Source organism: Semicossyphus pulcher, unplaced genomic scaffold (assembly GCF_022749685.1).
Source record: "Semicossyphus pulcher isolate SPU_LCO1_2020_fin unplaced genomic scaffold, fSemPul1.0.p SCAF_18, whole genome shotgun sequence".
In the NCBI taxonomy this organism is placed as follows: Eukaryota; Metazoa; Chordata; class Actinopteri; order Labriformes; family Labridae; genus Semicossyphus; species Semicossyphus pulcher.
In genome coordinates this window covers 12,657,216-12,680,882 of record NW_027211691.1, presented here as the reverse complement: position 1 = coordinate 12,680,882, position 23,667 = coordinate 12,657,216, and the positions used below count along the sequence as shown (strand labels likewise).

At 41.2% G+C, this 23,667-nt stretch overlaps 1 protein-coding gene across 1 annotated transcript in view; it reads left to right on the top strand.

Annotated features, from left to right (window-relative positions):
• ctnnd2a (catenin (cadherin-associated protein), delta 2a) overlaps positions 1 to 23,667 on the top strand; it is a 287,463-nt gene that overhangs the window by 117,763 nt on the left and 146,033 nt on the right. Inside the window, exons 4-7 of the mRNA XM_069666943.1 lie at positions 6,836 to 6,870; positions 7,647 to 7,751; positions 14,582 to 14,754; positions 22,069 to 22,123. Of these exons, the coding sequence (XP_069523044.1) occupies positions 6,836 to 6,870; positions 7,647 to 7,751; positions 14,582 to 14,754; positions 22,069 to 22,123 (368 nt within the window). The remainder of the gene's footprint in view (positions 1 to 6,835; positions 6,871 to 7,646; positions 7,752 to 14,581; positions 14,755 to 22,068; positions 22,124 to 23,667) is intronic.

The window sequence follows — 23,667 nt, the reverse complement described above, 5'->3', positions numbered from 1 at the left end:
TGAAAAAAACACATTATAAATGTGTTGTATAAATCAAGACTTACCGTAAAATCTGGAATATAAGACAGTCTGTTTTTGGGGGTATCCCAGAGGGAAAAAGTTTTTCTAAAGCTATTAAAGTCAGCTATAAAAAAACCCCTCATATACAAGTTACTTCAACACTATTTCTATTTATTTTAATTTAAAACACATTCAAAACACACACAAATTACAGCCTACCATCTGTTTTCGACATGTCGAGTTTGCAATCCTGCTGCTACGGTAACGTTGATTGTTGTGTGGGTGGTGGCTGCAATGGTGATCATAACAGTGCGTGTCCGTGACGAAGCGTTAGCATCAATGAAGTTAGTTCGGCATATTGTAAATAGGAGACTTTGTAGCGGCTATGACCCGGAAACAGTTTAATGTGGAGATGCGACATCATCACTTAACAGCCGGATAGCGTCGTGGTCTGGGTAAAATATGGAAACTCAATAACATTCCTCTCTCTGCATTTTATACTGGTATATTGGTCCCAGCGGTATATAGCCCACTTTTTAGATGAAAAAAAAGTATTAAAAGTGCGTCTTATACACTGAATTTCATGGTAAGTTTAAGAAGTCACCACCTATTGAAGATACACAACTGTTCAAATAATCTACAAATAGAGGCAGAGAAAATGTTTGGTCGAGTGTTATAAATGCTTTTTGTAAGATCATAACGTTTTCAGAGGTTTGTGTGATTTTGGGGATTCATTCAATTTGGGTGACTGTGGCTGAGGAAAAACAGGTCGTCTATTAATCAAGAGAATGGCCGTTCGATCCCTGGATCTTCCAGTCCACATGCTGACGTGTCCTTGGAAAAGTTACTGACCCTCATATTGCTCCCAAAGGCATCACCATCGGTGTTAAAGAGTGTGTGAATGTGTTAATTTAATTAGATCCTGATGAGCTTGGCATCAGTATGTGCAGGGGGGGATGTTGACTTGTAATGTGTAGTTCCTTAAATGGTCTGAACCGTTGAAAAGGGCTTCATAAGTGCAGTCATTTTACCATCTAAATGCAAAAGAGTTAAGGTGCATGAGTAAATTGGTGCTGCTCTTCACTACTTGGCTAAAATTTGGCAATGAAGGAAATTAACACACATTTCTCTATCTGGAAATCCCAAACCTTATATTCTGTATATTTATAGTATATGTAAAGGGAGAGCTGCAATCAGTGAACCTCATTCTAGGGTAATTTGTAGGTCTAAAACTAATGAAAAGGGGCTCATAAATAGACTGGACTGCTTGCTAATGACCCCCTTGTTTAACTTGGATGCTTTTTCTGTCATTCAAATGTATTTCAGCCCTCATGAACAACAGTAAAAAACAGCAGTAACTTTGACAGCTGAGTTTATTTTACAAAGCTTGTAAAACAGGAAGGTGAAGTAAGAAGGGGAATCACCCCTCAGCTGGAGAACTTGGGTTCAGGCTGACTCGTCCACAGCCATTTATCTTGCTTGTTTCGCTCTCCTTAAACAAGGCACTGAATCCCTCCCAGCTCCTAGCTGTGCTGTGGCACATCAATGGAGGCAAAAATGAATCAACACTACATGCAGATCAATTAGCGGCGTTTCAGTACCTACTCCTCTGACTTACATATTCTTGACGCTGAGATTGACAGTCTATACAACCTTAATTGCACCAATTGTAGGATTTTTATACCCCACTTGCATCAGGATTGTGATGGCATTATGTATTATTTTTTTAATTAGACTAATTAGACTACATTAAGGGAGGCAGTCTTTCTATTAATCTTTCTTTTTTAAAATCCCTGTGTCCCTGGATTGAATCCATCTCTCACTCTCTCCTGTCTTCTGTATTAAACTAGACATATTGTTGCCAGCTCATTGTCACTTTCAGTCCAAATGAATATAGTTCCTTCCTCCCTATCATCTTCTTGTTAGGTAAATTGAAATAAACTGACATCCCATCTTCCAAAGAAACACTGTTAAAGAAATATGGACCTGTCAAGGTAGCTATGGTCTTCCTAAAGACAAGGATGTGTGTAGGGAATCGTCAGACAGCGCATTATGGTCTATTAAGTTACTGTTATAACGCTGTTATCATTAAATAGCTCAGGACTGCACACAAAGCCTGCCATTTATTCAACTCTGGGACTCAGCAGGATAGCAAATATGAAAGGTATAATAAGTAGGATTTTCTTTGAAAAATAAAATATAGATATAATATAAATCATCACTTATGGGCCTCTGTACATGTGTGTTGGTGAGCGTGTGTGCATGCTAGCGCAACAGTAACCGGCAGTTAGCATGCTAGCGCAAAGGTAACTGTGATGCTGTCGGTGTTAGCTTGACGGGGTGGGCGTGTTCTCGCACGAGAAAGTGAGAGTGAGCTTCTGGTAACGAAGAGCCCAGGAGGAGGGGCCCAGTTTGAATGTGTTGTTGACTAAATGCAAGGAAAAATCATGACATAATGCGCTTTAACTTTGTGTGAATTTGACACCTATGTAGGTGTTTTAGTTTTTTATATGTGCATGCGTGTGCTAGTATTACTGAAAGGCTACTAAAAGTTGCACTGTGCCGAATTTCCAGCTCATTGCCTTAAATATAGAAAGTATACTTGTGCGTATTTTTGTGCTTATCTGAGAAAAATACTGTGTTTGTGTGCTAAGTGTACACATATACACACATTCACACAGCAATCCACACTGACAGCCTTATCAGGACGGGCAAGTGTTCTTAAGTGCTACTATCTGTGAAGGGAGGCAGCTGGAGGATTTGAGCTGAACCGTGTGTGGCAGTTTGTAACTCTTTCAGAGTAATGCTCTCCAAGCTGAGGACTAATGACTCATGAAGGATGCGGCAGCGGGGATTCCTGTCTGGGTGGCTACATACTATCTTTAACACATTAACAAAATGTTTACCTGGTTTTTATTGGTGTACCAAATATGTCACTTTCAGAAACACTTTTCGCTAAAGCTCTCCAGTGCAGGATTACACTTAGAGGAGCAGTGTGCATCTGAGCATGCATGTATTATGTATTATGTCTTATGTAGTATCTCTGTTTGTTTAATTCATAGTTTTTATCTCACCACATGATGGTCTCCACCATACGACCAGAAAGTTTGCTTGTTTGTGTTCAGCTCTTACTTTTGCTTTTCTTGACTTTCCACATGCCCATGAGACATCAGCGATGCACAAATTGGGACTACAGATGCAAGCCATATTTTTCTTCCAGGCTATACGTTAGTGAATGCTAAGTAGAGTGTGTGGGTATACATACATGTGTATTTTTATGGGAACAGTAGAGGACGCTGTCTGTTGATCTAAGCTGGGTGACGGTTGAGAGTGGAGTAGGGAATTTAAAATGTCTGTTTAATAGAGGCTGGCTGTGGAAAGAGAGGCACTGCCTCCCTGGTGTTGTGGCAGTGCAGGACAGTGTGCAATGTTGTGGAATAATGCAGTGGTTCTTACATCTCTCTCTCCTGTCTGTTAGTTGTCTGAGTGTCTCATGGAAAGTTTTCTCTGTCTCTCACGCCTCACTCTTTCTCTAATCATGTAACACAGTGACACAATGGTTACTACTGTCCTGTTGTCTTTCCTGAGACACATGAAAGGACTGTTCCAAAATACACCTGGCCAACTTCCTTCTTTATGGATCTCTTTTTAGGCTTGTGTGGAAAATGCTGGTGTTACCTGAGCTGCTCACAGCTGGAAAGAGTTTATAAAAGCAGGTCCTAATTTATAAGAACTTGGAATTTTCTTTTGGATTCCACTTGAAGGAAAAATTTTGACTCGCTGCCTATTTGTCTACAATTAGTACACAAGACACGTGTATACGATTAAGAGTACAATAATCTACAGTTGTTACTTGCAAGTCTGGCAAAATACATATGGGTTATCCAGAAAATCCAGGGTCTATCTGACATGACGAAGGCATAAAAAGTATTACTGTTCTTCCAGTCACAGTAATACTGTCCCCTAAATCAGCTGTTGCTAGAAATGCAAAACAAATATAAAGCTGTAAATTACCTTGAAGGCGACCCAAATCACTCTATCATTTTTGGCTTTTTGAATTGTTATGTTCTCTTTCTCATGCATAAAACAAGAATCAAAAGCATATTTAAATGAAAACTGGAATCAAAGAGCAGAATGGAACCAAGAGTATGTAACAGTACCAGCCTATGATGGAGACAAATCTGCTAGTCCAAGTATTTTAACCAAGGACCGTCTTCATCAGATCAGGAAATTAGCAGTTGGCATGTAAGCTGTATCAAAACATTTTTTGCTTGTAAATGGTAAACGGACTGTACCTATATAGTGCTTTTCTAGTCTCGCGACCACTCAAAGCTGCTTTTACACTACATGTCACATTCACACATCACACACTGATGGCAGAGAATGCTACGTAAAGTGCCCAACTGTCAATCAGTCATTACATTTACACACCAATGGCTATGCCCCCGGGAGCAATTTGGTGTTCAGTGTCTTGCCAAAGGACACTTCCACATGTAGACTGAGAGAGCTGGGGATCGAACCACCAACCCTCCGATTGAAAGACGACCGACTCTCCCACTGAACCACAGCCGTCCCAAATGTTGTAAAAAAGAAATCCCTTAAAATGAAGGGAAACATGCAGAGCGAATCAAATGACTCAGCGCAGAGAAAGTGGGAGGACAGAAGATTAAATGTTAAAACAATTAATCTTTAAAACAGTTACTTAAATCAAAAAAGGTAAAATAACTTTACAGCCAGCTGCTTAATTCAAGTGGTTTTTCCAATTGAACCTTTTTAACCAATTTAACCTTTTCTCCGACATCCTACTAAATTATTACTTTTACGCTTTGGTAATTAATAATTAATACGCACTCACCGGCCACTTCGTTAGGAACACCTGAAAAATGTAATGCAGTTCAGTACAACGGCACTGCCATGGATTCTGCTTTTATGAAGTTTAGTTTTTGGTGACTTTTGCTTTGTTGAGTCGGAAGTGTGTAAATTCAACTCTGTTTATTACTGAGGCCATAGTTAAAGGTGGTGTTGTACTGAACTAAATTATATTTAGAAGCGTCTCTAATTTTTTGTCTTCCCTATTTACATACATGAGGGGGCCAGAGTATTAGAAACACCTCTGAATACGAACCATAGATTTCCAATAGAACCCTCAAGGCCATCACAATTGACTGTCAGCTTGAAAGGCATATTTCTTATATGTACTAAAAGAAATAATGACAAAACCCAGGCTTATAAGTGCCAGATGAATTTCAAAGCCATCATTGTCCTTATCCATATTTAGCCGGGATGGTTCGGTGTGGCGGTTGTCACAGCACTGATGCGGCGAGCGAGCCGTCTGATTGGCCGCTGTCCTCTTCCTGCCAGCTGCCCCAGGCCAGCCCCGCCCGCTGCGCACGGGACAAGAGGAGAGTGAGCAACTCGGAGCTGTTGCCAGAGGAGCTGTGAACTGTGATTACTCTGAGGAGCATACAGGGGAACGAATTACAGTATCATACATTTCACTGGTCTGAAAAAGTCACAGAATTTGTCAATAGTTGCTTTTTATAAAACAGTCGCGAGGGTTTGAAAAGTAGCAAAAAAGTCGCTAAATTGACAACACTCACTGGAATTGCCAGAGGAAGCAAACACAGCTGCGTTAGCACTAATTATATATAAATATTGTTTTCAACTTAATAGAAGTGCAGAAAAGGCTGCATTTTGAGCAGTAATACTTCAGATGGTTATGCTTTGGTTTCACTAATGATTGTGGTGGGCTGGCGTCTGCAGTCTTACTCAAAAATGTAGCCAGAAATGAGATGTCGGCAGCTCGTACGTGCTACTGAAGCATCCGTCCATTCAGTCAACATCCACTGTGACCTCTGCTTTGCTCGCCACGCTTTGGGACCAGCTGTCCGGTGCACAGGTCTTGAGGTTCTGAAGGATTGTAGCTAACAGGCTGACTCAGAACAGAAATTCATTGAACAAGATCTAAAAAAAATAACTAAGTAGGCTCAAGTTTCAGAGTAAACAAACTTCACAAAAGCCTTTCCTGACTCCTCCTTTTTGTCTAAGTATTAATGATTAAATGGTTGCGCTGTTTGGAGCTATAACAGCTTTGATTTTGCTCCATGGTCTGCATATCAACCACTGAAATCATTATGAGACACCAATGCTAAGTTGTTTAAAATCAAACCTTATTCAAACAGTTAAATCAGTCTCTGAAAGCTATTTAGAAAATGCTCATCTCTGAAAGATCATTAGAAAACCAGACAAGTAAGCAGATAAACCTACGCATAGGCACTTTATACACAAATTGTGCTATGACACCCGAGGTGCACAGACATACTCATTGACAACATGCAATTAGAAAGTCGAGAGTGTGGAATACCAAAGAGTCTGAATGGGATAGACACAGACAAGCCAAGCAGCCCAGACAGCCAGTCTAATGGTGTAGATGAAGTCGGATGAAAGAGTCTATATGTATCAGTTAGTCTGTCCGTGTCTGCATTGATCACACAGCAGGCGGCTCGATACTCGTGTCTAACTTTCTCTTTCTGCCAGTCTATTTCCTTCTGCCTCGCCTTTTCTTTTTCTCTCAATACAACCCCCCCCATCAATCAGCGATCAATTGACAGTCATCAAGAGAAAGGAAACGAAGACCTTGTTTGTGTGTGTCCGTGTGCTTGATTGTGCGTTTGTCGAAGTGTAGTTGTGGGTATGAATGAAATTACCTCACTCTGTAAATGTTACCAGTTATAAAGTAATAACCTAGGCTGACTAACAACTGAAGTGACATTTACTTGTTATTGTTTTGTTGTTTGTTAAAACTGTTATTAACTACATCTTTTTTTTTTTGCAGTTCAACAGATGAGCAATTCCGCTGGAACGCTCAAGGTAAAGTTCATCATTATATCTGTAAAAACACACACATGCACATACTGATCCGCCATGCATGGCAAGTATTCCGGCATGAACTGACAACTCAAATTTTTTCTCCCTTTTTTTTCCTCTAATCTCTCCAACACTGACAAAACCTTCAGGGTTTTACATTTGCAACACATCTTGAGTTGAGGGGTGAGATTTATTGCCCCGACACCCACAAGGCCCGCTCCGCCTCATGTCTGATTGCCATTCTAGGAAAATAGTGTGTCAAGGAACATTTGGAATTTAAACCAGCCCGGTAATGTATGGGCTGAGAAACACCCGCCCACACACACACACCTGACGGATTACAAGATGATTGCAAACACACACATATGCACACGGAGACGGAGACACTAACTCAAACACATCAGAATGTTTTAGTGGTGTCAGAGCAAGGCCACGGTTGGTTTGACGGTCAGTGTTAATCTGCATGAGTAGAGAGCACGAGCATGCACTATTTGCCTGTTTTTGTACTTACATGGATTTAACATTGATTCAACTTTTGAACAACTTCATCTCCAGTCAATCAGCTCACAGGGCAGACTTATCAAGGTCCATGATAAAGATGTCCTACAGGTCATGACCAAGTCATAAAGTGTAGGGTTTTACAGACTGTGAGTAGACATTGAAGTTACAGCCGAGATAGATCTCATTCATCTCTCTGACTCCCTCCCTCTCTCCCTTTTCTCTCTATCTCTTTGTTTTTGTGTCATTCTGTATCGCTCACTCTCTTTTCTCCCTCACAGCGGATGGACAAAAGGATATCGAGGACGAGTTGACCACAGGTTTGGAGTTGGTCGATTCCTGCATCCGTTCTCTCCAGGAATCAGGAATACTTGACAGCGGAGAACGTAAGTGCACTTTTCAGCATCATTGTGTGGGTGTGTGTGTGTTTCTAATAGGGCTGTCACGTTTCAATCGAAATTCAATATATCGTTCGAACCTGGTGAAATATTAATAGTTAGAACTGTAATGATGTGATACAGCAGATAACGCCCACGAACAAATTAGTAATCTGCTTTCCAGAGTCCCAGAATGCTGTCACGTTTAAAGTAGTGAGCCTTGTATTCCAACAGATAGCGATATTACGCTGCCTGCTACAAACCAAAGAAGGAACCTAACGAGCCAAGCCCTTGTTAACCTTTCCTGCTTCAGCGTCCCAACCGTAATCAGAAAGCACAGGGGAAACTTATTGTTGCTCCAGGGCTGAAGCTGTAGCTAGCTTCGGGGCTAACTCTCGTCACTTTTATATGCCAGCAGCAGGCAAGACATGTGGGCGCGGGTTGAGTCTTGAGTTGTCGTGGTTTTATTATGCACAAACACAGCCTTAACTGTACATTAGTTCTGGTGTTTATACCAGGGGTTCCCAACCACCGGGTCGCAGACCGCTACCGGGTCTTGGGTCGTAGATGCTCCTCTACAGCTCTGTGTTTATCAGTGAAATATATGAACGACGTAGCATATGGGCATAATACAGCATGTGGAGACGTAGTTTATACTTTATAGTAACGTGCGTGGAAATACGGACAGATCGCGACGTAATTGAGCATGAGAAACACGCACAGATCGGTGTCGTCACTGCACTGCATGATTATAAACTGATCACTGCTGGATCACATTATTATAAATTCTGATAAACTGCTTGTAGATCACACTCTGTATCATCTCTCACTGACCCGCGCCGTCTCTCTCTCTCTTGTCGGATCGTCCTGTATTAAAAACTTAGAAGCAGTCTCCTTGAATAAATACAGACATGATCTGTCTGTATTTGTGTTTGACCGTGATTTATGCGCATGCATGTCAATGATCAGAGCAGATTTATTGTTGCTATACCCCCCCCCGCATCACTGGTCCGTCAGAAATATTATAGCCACTGTCTGGTCCGTGTAGTCAAAAAGGTTGGGAACTACTGGTTTATAAAGCTATAAAGGAGCTTCCGCTGCTCCGACACTTCACGCAACTCGTGCACACACACTTACGTTCTCTCTCACTCACTCTCACGCACTGAGCTCTTCTCAAAACAGAACTACGCTTCTAGTATAAGACCTTGCTACAGAACTGATCATCTCAACACCAACACACCTCAGAAGCGCTGTATGTACCACTACGTACCCAACCCCGTTCCACCCTTATTGTTATTGAATTGTATTGTGTTGTGCTTTGTTTGTTTGCTTTGTCTAACTGACTTCAAATTGATTCAATCCATTTTGTGTTATTGATCTGACTCATTCCAAAGCAGAACTACCATCCAAACAAATTACAATTTCAGTATTGGAGCATAAAGTTAAAACACTATTTTGAAGTTTTAAATTTTCATGTATATTCACTAGAAGGGAAATTAGTTTATTTTAGAATGTCAACACACGACTGATCAAAATCAAGGTCTGCTTAACTCCATCTGGCATTTCAGCAGTGTAAACACACCTGTTTGTGCTTCAAAAGAGATATGAATTACATTTTTAATTGTTATTCAGTCACTCCTGAAAAAGAGGGACTGAGGGGGAAAGAATATACAGGCAATCTTATGAAAACTAGACCTGTGGTTGGTTTAATACGGAAGGATTATGGTGTGTGCTGTTTGGTAATTATTTTTGTTTCTCTGAAATTAAAGGAGAAAATGCATTCTTAGTAGTCCCCTAGGCCATTAAATATCTAGTGCAGCAATTCCCTGTGTTAATATTGAGTTCTCACTCAGATTTCACTTCTACCTACAGACTCGTGGGAGGATTTTGTTCCAGATTAATTGTTAATATGAATATAGTACACGGTTAAAGCTATAGTTAGATAAAGTGTGTAGATTATCTGAAAACGTGAATGTATTCTTTTCAAACTAAAGGTAAGAGGAATACTTTCTGTCGCCGGGTAAGAATACAGCTGTAATTTGCCACTGAAAGGTTAGCGTAGTTAATTTGAAAATACAACTGACTCATAACTAAAAGTGTTCTTCAATCAGCCGATAAAAATGTCACCGCTGTTTTGATGTGGGGACATGCAGATAACAGCCCACCTTCTGCTGGATTTGCTTTTATAACCGTTAAGTTTATATTCTGAGCAGCAAACTCACGCAATGATTGAAAAATTGGCCTGGGAAGGGTGTCGTGCTAAAAGTGCTTGGCATTTTCTTTGCAGGTCATCTGTTTTGGATCACTGCATTCCTATTTCAGTTATTGTCTGCTGACCTTTTTGTTGGTTGATGTTGCTGTAATGGATTTCATTTTAAGAACTTCAATTGTTCATGTTGCTTAGTGCATGTCTACATGAAGAGTTAACTCACATACTACACAATATTTGTTCCCTTTTTTAATACTAAAAGGGCCAACTAGAGTGAAGCACATACATTACATATGTAATTACACATTATAGCACATCTGCTTATACACTGCATAAAGATCATGACTTGTGTGAGGGATAGAACACTAGCTGGACAGGGTAGAACCAATGACCATTTGCTCTCATTACATGTAAGTGATGCCAAAATATCCGCTGTGACAGGCACTGCCATCTTGCGATGCTGACGTCCTTTGGAGCCAGAGTTGCGCAGTAGAGATCGTCGGGTAGAGCCGCCGTAGCCACATCTGCTAACCAAAACACACACTTAACTTACCGAAAAGCAAACGGCAAACATCCCGCACGCTGGCGTGTTTAACAGCAGAACAGCTTCTTTGTATTGGTCTAAAGCAGACATTCACAGATATGGAAACTTCAATGACTGTAGTGATTGTTTTAGTTACGTTTCCTCTCGACGTTCCTCCTCTACTCTACTAATCTGGAACAGATCATCTGCAGGAGCCGTATTTGTCAACAGAGCTGTCAATCATCCTTTTTACAGCATCACATAACTAATTAAAAGTAAACTTCAGAGAAAAATGAACACTTGGACGTAAATCAGCATGATAAGAACTAACTATAATGACAGAAACCGTGTTGAGAAAAATCTTCTTAATGGGTATTTTGATTAACTCATGTCCCATCTGTTGACATGGAGGAGGCGGGCTTTATGGCCTATACTGCAGCCAGTCAGCCAAGTGGCGATAGAGATGTTTTGGCTTCACTTTTAGGGAGCTATCATGTTGTCCATCTTTTTATACAGTCTATGAGTAGAACCTATAAGGCTAGTTTCAAATATTCACCAAAACATTTCTGCTCTCCTCCACATGTTTGGGCTCATATACAACAGTGGGCAGACACGTCAGATAATTTGATCCTCATCTTGTTCAGGAAGTGCCTTACTCACCGTCATTCCTTCTTTATCCAAGTCCAAAAAGACGCCTCTCTCTTTGTGAGCACTCTTATTATGAGTGCTCCACACACAGCTGTTTTTCCTATTTTTTGAAATGGGCTTCTACCAAAAGCATCACAATGTGTGGGTGCAGATAAACTCTACTAGGCTTTCTCTGTTTGTGTGTGTTTGTGTATTTTTCCTCAGAATGGGAGCGCTGCAAATAGCTTAGCGGTAAATACGTTGAATAGTGACATGTCGCTGTCTTCAGTGAAAGGTGGCACGAAACAGGGAGGCTTTTTGCTTTCAGCTGATACTGTAGCTGCTAAGGTGTCACAAAAGAGCCGCACAAACATTTCTACGCTTAAATGAGTGTTCAGAGAGACACCAAAAAACTCTTTAATAAAGTTGTCATGAAATGAAGTTTACTTCACAAAGCAATCACTGCTCGGCTTTGCTGTATTGTGGTATCTTAAAGCAGCGCTTTTAAAAAGGTATAACCCCTGTCCCTGTGTTTTTATGTGAGATGTGTGTGTGTGTGTGCGTACACTTTTCATAGATTGGCTTATGATATATGATGCTGATAGTTTGACTAAGCTACTGAAGTATTCAAATTTCCATGCAACAAGGAAGGACATTATCTCTAAGAATTTGGTTAATATAACACATTTCGATTTTTGCATTTCCCTAACAATATTAAATTAAAATGATGTTCATTGCTGATCTGTGACTGTGAGCACCCACCCCTGTGTATTTAGTTTGTATAAGAAATGTGTCCGGTCTGAATCAAACAACCAGTCAGAATCAACTTTCCACGTAACGAACTAATCACAGCAACTCTGTACAAACTAGCGTCATCTGGCTAACATGACGTGTGTCAGCAGCGTGTACGCAGAGGTTGTGTCAGTCAGGAGCTATGGCAACCAAATGTCTTGTACCTTCTTTGCCGACAACGGCATATACTCCTAAAGTAGTACAAAGAAGGAAGACCTTGGAGGAGAAAAAGAGCTACAAAGAGAGCCCTAAATGAAAAGAGGGATCAGACGAGTGGGAGTGTGACTGTGCGTTCACACCGAATGCAAATAGATGTGAACCTGAGGTGAGATTCCATACAAAGTCAATGCAATGACACGAGTAGACGCGAGTTCACGTCGGGTTGCGCAAATGACATGACGCAAATGATCATGTGGTGTAGCGAAAGCCTATCAACATTAAGATTCTACTGATGCCGTTGGTAACCATGGAGATAAGCCCCGCTTCCGCCGAATTTTGATCTGCCGGTTAAACTTGCGCGAGTAACGCGAGGCGAATATTTCGCTTCGCTGTAAATGCACAGTAAGGGGCTAAAGAGCGAAGCGATGCAGAGCTCACCCTGTTCCTTCTTGACAGGTGACGGTAGCTCTCACTAACAGCTAACGGAAGCACTAAACTCTAACACCTAGAGGTAAAAAGGTGGTCCACACCAAGAATCATAACTATAATAATGACTTTAGTAGTAATTGAACATTTTGCCAGCAATAAAGTGTACTTTTGGGAGCTAAAAGCATCTCTCCTCTCTCTTCCCTTGCCTCAGTGCTGCAAGAGAGGCGCACCGCACAACTGCTGCGCGGCACACAACAGTTGCAAAATGTGCATGCATGTTTGGTGTAGCGGAGTAATACAGAGAGGCAGAAGGTTTTTTTCATTGGAATGTTCATGTTCACTCTAGAGCTCTACCAGTGAGGGTATCACTCTGTCACTCATACTCATGAACACATAATCATACAAACAGGAGACACACATAAAGCACGCTCATGTACAAATACACTATTACTTTATCCACCAACCTAAAGTCTGTCCTATCATCCAACCATGTACCATAAACACAGTTTACCTGACACATATGAACACCGAAACATACATATGCAGTTTTTGCCACATAGCACACACAATGTACCAAACACCAAGCCTGAGCGATGAGGAGTTCGGGAGCTCCCACTCAGTCTGCGTAACACAAAGTGCTGTTTAATAATTCATAAAAAGTAAGGAATGAATCGAGATGAGAAAAGACAAGTCTTTTGTGAAGGCAAGAAGCAGAGGAGTTGATCTTGGTTCACAGCGCACAGACTCACAGGGAGACAAGGATTCTGGGGGAGGAGAGAGAGAGACAGACAGAGAGAGCGACAGAGAGAGCAACCAAATAGATATGGGAGAGGAATAATAAGGAGCCTTTGTTATTTTGGGTAAAAAAGGAAACCAACATGCCAATTCGCTCTGGGGAAGACACTTATTGTAGATGTTATAAATATATATTCATGACATTTAGAAACTTAAAATTGGGGGAAAAAAAACAGACATCCTAGTTTTGGTTTCCTTTCACAATTCATCTCCAACTACACAGTCGTTTCTGTATTTCAAATATATTACCTAAGAATAGCAACTTAATGAAATATTCATACACAGGTCACAGACCTAACTGCTCTTCACTGAAAACAACCACACATATATACACACATACAGATAACCTATATAACCACTCACACAAATGCCTCTGACTATTGAGTGCTTTGTAACAGTTACCTTTGGTTCACCTCATCGCTCCATTCACCGTTTAGAAGGTAGGCCATCTGAAAAACTGCTTTATGATGTACTTAATTTAAATCAATATCAGTGATGTGTGTGCAGCATGGAAATCAGAGAGAAGGGATTATTATCTGATGCCACAGCAGTGACTGTGAGAGGCGGAAAGAATGATGCTGCTTCTGAACTGGGGGCGGAGGATGTCGTGTGCGTGTATGTGTACAGCCATACTCATAAGGGTTCTAATGTTGTTTGTGTACGGTGTTTAAAGTGTTCTGTGTGAGTGTAAGACATATTCCAGTGTCATGCAAAGCTTACTAAGCAGCAACAGCAACAAAACAATGTTTAATCCTCCTTTTCAAAGTAAAACTTCTCCTTACTCGAGGGGTCAAATGAAGTTTTCCTTAAGTCGACAATACAAGGTGAAAATGAACATGTTTGGGGAGGTAACAAATCCAGTCATTAGGTGTTCCATCTAATACAACTTTCTTCTTCTCAGCCCTCCTCCTCCCATCCTCTCCATCTCCCTGCTCCTCCTCCTCCTCCCATTCTCTTTTCTCCTCTGTTTCTCTTTCCCTCTGCTAATAAATTATGTATGCCATCTCCAACTCACGGAGTGCTGCACTGCTGCACTATCTGCTCTAAATTGCTGCTCTCTCTCTCTCTCTCTCTCTCTCTCTCTCTCTCTCTCCCCCATTTCACTCTACGCCTCTCAATCTTTCCCCTTCACGCCCCCACTCTTTCTCACTCTTAATCTCTCTCTCCTCACTTTCTCACTCTCTCTATCTCTCTCTCTCTTTATGCACGCGCACACACACACACTCACAAACAAACGCAAACTTAACTCAACCCCCACCTCCCACCCAACCATCCACACACCAATCCTGTCTTCTCTATCCTTAGGACCGGCTCTTCTTTCCCAGAGTTCCTTGCAGCTCAACTCCACCCCTGAGGCTTCGCTCCAGTACTCTGCCAGCTACCATAGCAACCAGACCCTCGCCCTTAGCGACAGCATCTCCGCAGCAACTCCTCAGCGCAGCGGGCAGGTTGGAGGAGCCGTGCACAGCTACAACCAGGTAGGATACACTGCTGCACGCGGATGTTAATTAGGCAAGTGTTGAGGATAATGAAGCGACAATTGGACAACAATTTGCTTGAACTTAAAGTGTCTGTTTTTTGAAAACTTATTCGGCAGGCTGGTGTTCAGAGAATTAATTTAGACTGTGAAGGTAACTGACCTGGAAAGTGTACATCTGCAACTGCATCGTACTAATTTGCTTATTAAAGTTATGCAGGACCTTTGAGGACGAGCGCAAGAGAAATTGAGTCCGACTTTCAGATTCCTTACTCCTCCGTTTTTCCATCACAGACTGAGCGAACATCGCCCTTCTTTTCCTCTACCCCCTTTTTAGATGCATCTTGAATAGCGATTCTCCGTCTACATGCAACTCTTACTCTCAGTGCTCTCACTTCAAACAGAGGAGTTGAGTCTAGTTGATCAGTTTCAAAGTAAATATTAAGGCAGAATACCACTGTAGGAGTCTCACTGAAGTGGTTTAAACCAGCAATCTATCACAATTTCTTGGGGGACTAATTCCTTAAAGCTGTAGCAGGTAATCAGGTTCTCAATGGCCAAAATAAGGACATGGTTAAATACACACAGAAAAATTTCAGCCTGTGTTTTGATTATAAGGACCTTAAAAATGAAGGTAAACACAAAGTAACATATTAATCTCAGCAGTGTCTTGATGAAAAGAGAAATCCCCCAAATTACTTTCCAGCCTGCAGAAGCCAATTATTTCCAATTCTCACATCCTTTACATCCTCACATACTGTATACACACATGCTCACACACACACATACTTTCAAAGGGACACCCACACATCGACTAAATCAGTGAGCGGCTGCAGTGCTTCATTATGAGATATTGCCGGCGTCCGATTGTGACGGATAGTTATGAATAGAAAGTAATAGCAAATACTTTAGGTCAGTAATTAAAGATGGTGTTTTTGTTTTACAATGATCAAAGCTCTTTCTGAACATCTTTAAGTGCATGTTTTCAGTTTGGTTTCCATCTGTGAAATGAATGGGTGTTGTGCTGTGCTGCTTACTCGTTTGTAGTGTGTGTGTGTGTGTCTTTTGAAAGAGAAAGGTGAAGGAAGTCAAAGATCTGCCTTTGTAAACACATTCCTTCATTTCCTCCCTACAGTCTCACCAAAGCTCATTTCAGAGCTTCTTTCAAAGAAAGCTCCCATTTCTTCCCTTAATAAATAAGAAATGCAGGGTGCAAGGACAGAAAGATAGGAAAACAGATAGACTGGCATATAAATGGATGGACAGAAATGGCAAAGGGAGTTTTTATTCTGTCTGTATAGAACATTTCTTGTACTCTTTTTTCCCTGCTATTGCACTGTTCCTGTCCTCTTTTCCCTCCTCCCTTCTTCCTCCCCTGTCCTTTCTGCTCACCATCTCTGTCTGTGTGAGCACGAGTGTGTGTGTTTGTGTGTGTGTGCTCGTCTCTGATGTTTTTGGCTTGTCAGTGTAATGGGGCCAGTGTTGTCAGCAGGGCTTGTTGCTCATGAATAGCTGTACCCAAACCAGTGCTGCTAGATAGGCAAGCAGGTGCAGCTTGCATGCATGTGCAGTGCATGCAGGTTTTTGCTGGAGTGCTTGCAGGCATGTGCACATGCATATGCACATGGGAGGTGTTTATAATGCACCTCTTCAACCATTTTATGTGCACGGGTGCATTTGTTGAGTCCACAAGTGCCTGTTTCAGGAGGAGTGTGAGGGAACGTGAAAGGTCCAGCATGCTGCCGCTCTTCTGTAGGGTATTTATAACCCTGAGAGGCCCTGCTTTAATAATGCATGGATACATGGCACCTCAAACATCCCAGTGTTTTTCTGAAGGAGAAACGAAGCAGTACTGCAACACGAGGACAGAGAAAGTGCTATCAAATGTGCAGGCTTATCTAGCCTCTAGTCTCAGCAAACCATTTATATAATCTGGTCATTTATTTACATAGTGAAAAACCATCCGTTCAATTCATCCTCTCACCTCCATAAGTATAAAGTCCATTTGTGTCTCACTTTGCATCTTGACGACTGTAGCACATGTGCAGTGTTCAACTTCATCAAGTGAAATAATCCATTAATGACTCTGTTTATTGGCCTGCATCTCATCAGTCTTAAGTCTCCCTCTGAGCTTAGTAACCCACTAAACTAACACAGGGGAATTATATTGGAAATGTTCTGCTCTGGATAGAGGCACGTAGAGACTGTTGAAAATCTAGTCTCTTATTATGTCAAACAGATCAAGTGACATTGCATACATAAAACCATGCTACATGTCATCTGCCATAGGTCCACTAACACCTCAAACACTCTTTGAAGACTGCAGCTAAGTAAATTGATCCATGGTAAGCTGTAGTTCCCGCTCAAAGAAAGGGACAAAAATCAATCCCTGGGTTATTATGGTAACATTATGGATACTTATGCGGCTAAACACATTTACCATTTACACAGTTTATTTTTCCAGCGTATGTTAAATGGCATAGGTTTGGGTAACACAGTGTTTTTCATGCTTAATGAGTCTTGAAACACACAGTTGAATGAATTTAGGTTATTGCTGAAGGAATCACTAAAACTCTAACCTGTTACTCAAATATTTTACTCCAATCCATAAGTCATGAGGGAATGTCGATTTAAAGCTGAGCATTTTACTGTTATATAAATATGATTGTGTTGTCATAAACATGAGCAGCCCTATGGGAAATGTAATGATGAATAAATTACAACATAAATTCTATCAAAATGAATACTAAATGTTAATGGAAGTACCTGGCAAAAATGTTGACACTGAAAGCATCAGTAAAGCTGCATTCATACTGCAGGCCTTCATGCTCAATTCCAATTTGGGGCTCATATCTGAGTCACTGTTCATATCTATTTTAAATGGGACCCAGGTAAGATATTAATGTGAACAGAAAATGATTTAAAAAAGAGACGCTTGCGCAAACAACAATAACAAAGGACTTCACATCCGCTTTGTTTTCCGTTGAGACTTTGGATGTGCATAAACATTTGTGCAAGTAAGTGACATCGCCATCAGAGACGGCAAAGGCATTAGTCCTTGCCTTATCTGCCACACTTCGGTTGGAGTATGAGCCTTCTAGTTTTGATTGGGTAGAGGCTTCTCCCCAAATAGCAATTAAATCTACTATTTCATCGTGTCTCTGCTGCCTGTCGTTGTCCTCCATGGTCAAGTCTTCTTCCACTTTAGAACGACTCCTGGAAATGTGCTTATTACCAAGGCAACGAGGACCAATTCCAATTTGAGCGTTCAAATACAAGTCGCATGCAGGTTGCATGTTATGGTTTTCGATTTAGTGCTGCATTTTCAATTAGCCCATTTCCGAATTTAAAAAATGCAACTTTTTGCTGTTCACACTGATTTAAAAAAATAAATAAATTGGAATTGGGACACTTTTAGCTGCAGTATGAATGCAGCCTAAGATAACTTCTGAAGACATATTTCTTTAGTTTTACACCAAAAAAGTGGTTTTGGCTATACACTTATCTGCTTGAAGTGACTGCAATGTATTCAAATTTTTAAGGTTATATGTTTCATAAGAGGATTGAGATTTTTTATAACTTACTAAAACCATGATTTTTCCCTGACCTTAAGGCCGGAGATATACTTGCTTTTTAACCTTCCTGTACACAACCTGTGTCATAAACCTAATTGTTCACATACTTGTCTATGCCCTATGCGTGTTACTGGAGGATACCTCTAGAGTGCACACCAGAGACCTCAGGCTGTATGCAGCTACCGTATGTGTGGGATGTAATCAACAGACATGGCAACACTGGAGGAGGTTACTGTTATGTTAATTCTGAGGTCACAGCAGAAAACGCAACAGCCTTTGTGTATTCAGTGGACAGAACACACCGTGGGCACCGTCCCCACTCCACTGTGCAGTGGCAGTAGCAGTGACACATTGTACAGATGTGAATAATTGCGGACTTGTTCTATGAACTTGTCTTCAGCACTTTCTCTCTTGTCCCCGCTGCTGTGTTGACACATCCCCTCTCCATCTACACTGCCCCTACTGTTCATGTGCATACTGCATCACGCGTATGCGTAGCGTTCCTTTTTTTAGGACATGCAGCTGACGCTCCAAACAGAAGCAGGGAACAGTCTGGCAGCCTTCATGTGCCTGAGAATGCGTAGTTAAAAGCAAGTATATCTCTGGCTTGTTTTAAGTCGTTATGTTGCCTAAACTTAACCACCAATCGGTACGCATCTAGCACTCTGTTGTAACAGTCCTCGCCTTTTCTGTGCCCACCAACCACCCAACCATTACTCAAGGACTCCTGCATAAACATAAATTTAGTGTTTCAAAAAGTTGGTCACTTCAACATAATTAGGAAAGCAGTTTAGTACAAAAGTAACATCTAGGAGACAAACTAAAAAATGTTCGTCTCTGACTTCACGGCCAGAGATTGTAGCTGTAGCGCTGATTCTACCACTATATGTACTGTCATGGGTTTTTGGTTTGAGAATAAGATTCACTCCAGCTGTAGTTGAGCCTGGTTAAGTTACTGCTTCCTTTTTAAGATTTTCTTCTTGTGTGTTGAGATCAGGGTAGATCTAGTTTCGCAAGCTTTAATGCTATACTCAACCCCCTCATAAGCACTTCCACATACACGCACAGAAACATGTAGACCGACACACACAGTGCCAACATTTTGAACATTGAAAAACATCAAAGAAGATATATGGAAGCTACATTAAGCCTGTTTGTTATGTGGGATTTTTTTTTTTAAATAGATTGTTAATCCGCTCAGCCAGAGATATATCAGTTTCCATGACCCCTCTGTAAACAAAGAACTGCACCAAAGGCCTGTTTTCCACAGCAGACACTCTTTGACTCATCACAAAGCAGGAAAAGAGAGACCGCCATTGAGAACAGAAAGGGGAGATTGTGTGCCTGTGTGTGGCTATATTTATCAAGGGAGGGTTTGCTGAGCAGGCATCCTTTTTTTTTTTCTACCAATGTCTCTACACAATTGTACAGCTGCAAATATTCACACCTGGAAACTGTTATATACCATTGTAGCCTTTTAACATAATTCCAGATTGTTGATGTTTGTGTGGGTGTGTGTTATTAGTGAATGATTAGACGTTTACGTTCATTTACATTGTATATTTATTCGTAAGTGTGTCTCTATCTTAATGACCAATTACCAACGAATTAATATAATGACAAACGCTCTGCTGTGTGTTAACCTTGTTAGTTTTTTTTTTTACCCTCTCCTGATGTGTTGTTGTATAAAAATGCTGAGAAACAGAAGTTTGACTTTTCAAATTTCTCCTGAGAATGACGTCCTGAGAAACCACTGTATAGGCAGTGATGACAGAGCTCCAAGGTGACTGTGTGCTTGCATAATGTGGCCTTCTACTACTGCAGCCATGTCATCCTAGTAATAATGTATTTGAATCACCTTTATATCCTTAAGCATAAGGCTATATAAGGCTCAGTGGAGCACCGGCATATGCTCCCCCCTACGGTCTCTGGAGACTAAGGAGAATGTATTAGGATCAAGCAGCATGTGACGAGTGGTAGAAAGGCAAGCTCTGCCTTTGCCTTGCAAACTGTCACTTGACTTTCAGTCTGAAAGGAATTAATTGCAATTAAAGCTGCAAGTAGAAGCCGTCCTGCTGACTTACATTGCATATTCATAGATTATCTTAACATTAAAAAACCCATATAAGTGTCAAAGGTGGTTGTTTCATCCTAAACAGATTGTAGTAACAGATTCAGTGATTTTCAGTTTTCATAAATACTGTAGGGCTGCACGGTGGTGCAGTGGTTAGGACTGTTGCCTCACAGCTAGAAGGTTCCTGGTTTCCAATCCCGGTTCGGACTTAGGGGGCCTTTCTGTGTGGAGTTTGCATGTTCTCCCGTGTGCCTGTGTAGGTTCCACGACTTCCTCTCACAAAGACATGCTCGTTAGGTTAATAATTAACAACTCTAAATTTGGCGGTGTTCAGGGTGTACCCTGCTTCTCGCCCAATGACTGGATCCTGAACAGGATAAGCGGTATAAATAGTGGATGGATAAATACCGTGGTTAATGTGATGATAGTCGATAGATATTAAGACATTAATATGCTACAGGCAGGGCTAGGGCTGCATGATATTGGAAAAAACTGACATTGCTTTTTGTTCTGCGACATTTATTGTGATTTTAAAAATTGCAGTGTGTTTTCATGTCCATATGAACACAATTAACAATCATACTTTTTATTATTAGGGACTTTTAAGTCTATTTACCTACAACAAAACAAAACCCCTCTCCTACTTTTACCACGCTCTGCGACTGCCCCCATAAAAAGTAGCGGGAGTTCAGGTGGAGCAACATGATAAAATAAATACAAATAACTCGAGGGGAAGAGGTTGCGTTACATATACTGTATGTCATCTAAGATCTCTAACAGTGTTTAAATGTGTGTTTGAAATGAAAGCTCACTGCCTCTTACTAACTGTCGGCACCTACAAACACATAGAGTGTGTGCGCTGCAGGTGTAGCCACTAAAAGTAAACACTCCACGACACGGGCGCTCTGTGACAGTCCTTTTATGTAGCCGCAGCATTAACCAGCACCGGGACGAAGTGCTGTTGATAACGGGAATTCACTCACTTATAGGCCACCTTGTGTAATGGAGCGTCTGCCTCGATCATCCCAAGACATGGTCTGTGACGGCAGCAGGGTCGCATGGGTCTACAGTTTACAGGCAGGTTACACACAGACTCTGCAGCTCAGCCGTCATTTCACGCTGTGTTCTGGTGAAGAGCTGCACTTTGTGATATCAGACAGACTTTTTCTGTAGATTAGTCATGGAAAACGAAAAATTGGCGAGTTTTCATTTTGACAAAGCAATAATAAAGTTGCAGCTTGACGTGTTTAAGTCAATTTGCTTCACTATTGCACTTCCTGCGATAAGACTGTTGCACATGCTCACGTCACAATTGCTATTGTGAAATGATATATCGTGCTAGGCAAGGTAATCATTCTCTTTTCTGTGAGTAGGTGATACAACAAGGCTGTATGTGAATTGTTTTCATTCAGCGAGGATAGTAGGACTTCATGATCTGCTTCTATGAGTCTGAATGAATTACCCCTCTGTTTCCTGTGGGGATTCATTACTCCTCTAGGTTCACTGGGAACTCCATTGTGCATATAAGTATTTGATGGCCACTCTTCTACCCAGTTTTTTAAGATCCCAACTTTTCCCTTCTCCACTACACTCCCTGTGTTCATCCTTTCTTTCTTGTCATGACTCTTCTTCCCTCACTTGCTCTGTTTTCCCCCTCTACCCTCAGGTGACATCTAGCCGTGCAGCCCAGCAGCAGCAATCACAAACTGGGGCAGGGTCAGGTAAGAGCTCACCTCCCCTTCTCTTCTCTGTTTCTCTTCATGGAGTTGTTTTTTTATAGTAAATCACTGTGACATAGCATGAAGCACTGCGGGTGCACAGAGATGACATTAGGAGACACTGGTAGACATGCACAAGAATTGGAATAAAAACCTTGTAATGACTAGCATGTTTTCAGATCCGGCTGTATGTATAACTTCTTATATGTTGTATTGCTACTCCATTATTTATAACATGCTATATTGACACCTGTCTCTGGAGCCTCTTTGGTTTGGATTAGAGAATATTGCCCATATATTAGGGCTTACACAAAAAAGTCGTCTTATCGACACGTCGACGTCACTACCACAAGTCGATGTCTGTTGGGTGACGTTGACGAGTCACTGACCACATGATTTCACGCAGTTATTTTTTTCCCCACCCATTTCTGGGGGGGGCAAAAACTACAGAGACCGACACCAAGCTCTAATGCACGCGAAACAGGCACACACTCACACACACGGAACTATGAGGTAAATATATAACCATACTCAAACATAACTCCCTGGGGCACCGACACTTGTGCCCACAGATATTAAAACACTGTCCAGTGCCAATTACACACACAGGAGACAACACAGCCATGTGATCCAGCAGCAACAAGAAGTAAATAAACATTTAAAGCCTACCTTTTTTTGATGGTCAGCAAGCAGAACTTTAATAAACATAAGATCCTGTCTGTCTGGAGATTGAAATAATCAATGCTGTGCACGAGGCATGCCTCATGCATAAACGTACACAGCATAAATGTACGTCTCTCTTCATGTCCGTTTCTGCTGGGCAGTGGGACCGCTTCAGTGGCTTTAACATCAGTCTGTGCTTTAACATGTATCATACAGTGACTTGTGTTTATTCTGCGTGTTCAAGAACACAGTGGAAAGAAATAAGTTGAATATGCCGGTCGGGGTCCGGTTTATATAAGAGGAATCCGCTGTGTAAATGGCAACACGCCTGCCTGCAGGTGCACCGGGCTCTTAGAGTGTTAACATTTAACACTGTAGAAACTGTTATATTTTTTGTAGTTTGGTTTCTGTGTTTTTTTAAGAAAATGTATTTTTTTACTTGAATTACACAGTGATGATCAATATCAACAACGTCCAAATATGGCATACTGTATATTCAACTGGTAAAGTTATATACTGTATGTCCATCCATTTATCCATTGTTATGCCCTGTCTAGGGGGGCCAGGGCACAACATGAACAAGGCCCATGAACAAGCCCCAGAGACTTAGATTTCAAGATTTAAAAAAATGGATTTATTTACAGAAATTATATAAGAATAAGTCAACACAGGATATGTATGAAAAAAACTTCAGGGTGAATCAGGGCCAAGACAAACAAAATGTTTCTGAGAGGTAATCAAACTAACCTGAGAGGAAAGAAACCAAACTACAATCACTTACCTCCCTAACTAACTAAACAGGAGAAAAACGTGGTTAAATAAACAGGCTATGCACCTCTACTTACCCTAACAGTACTATCACTGTACTTGCTCTAAACAAACGA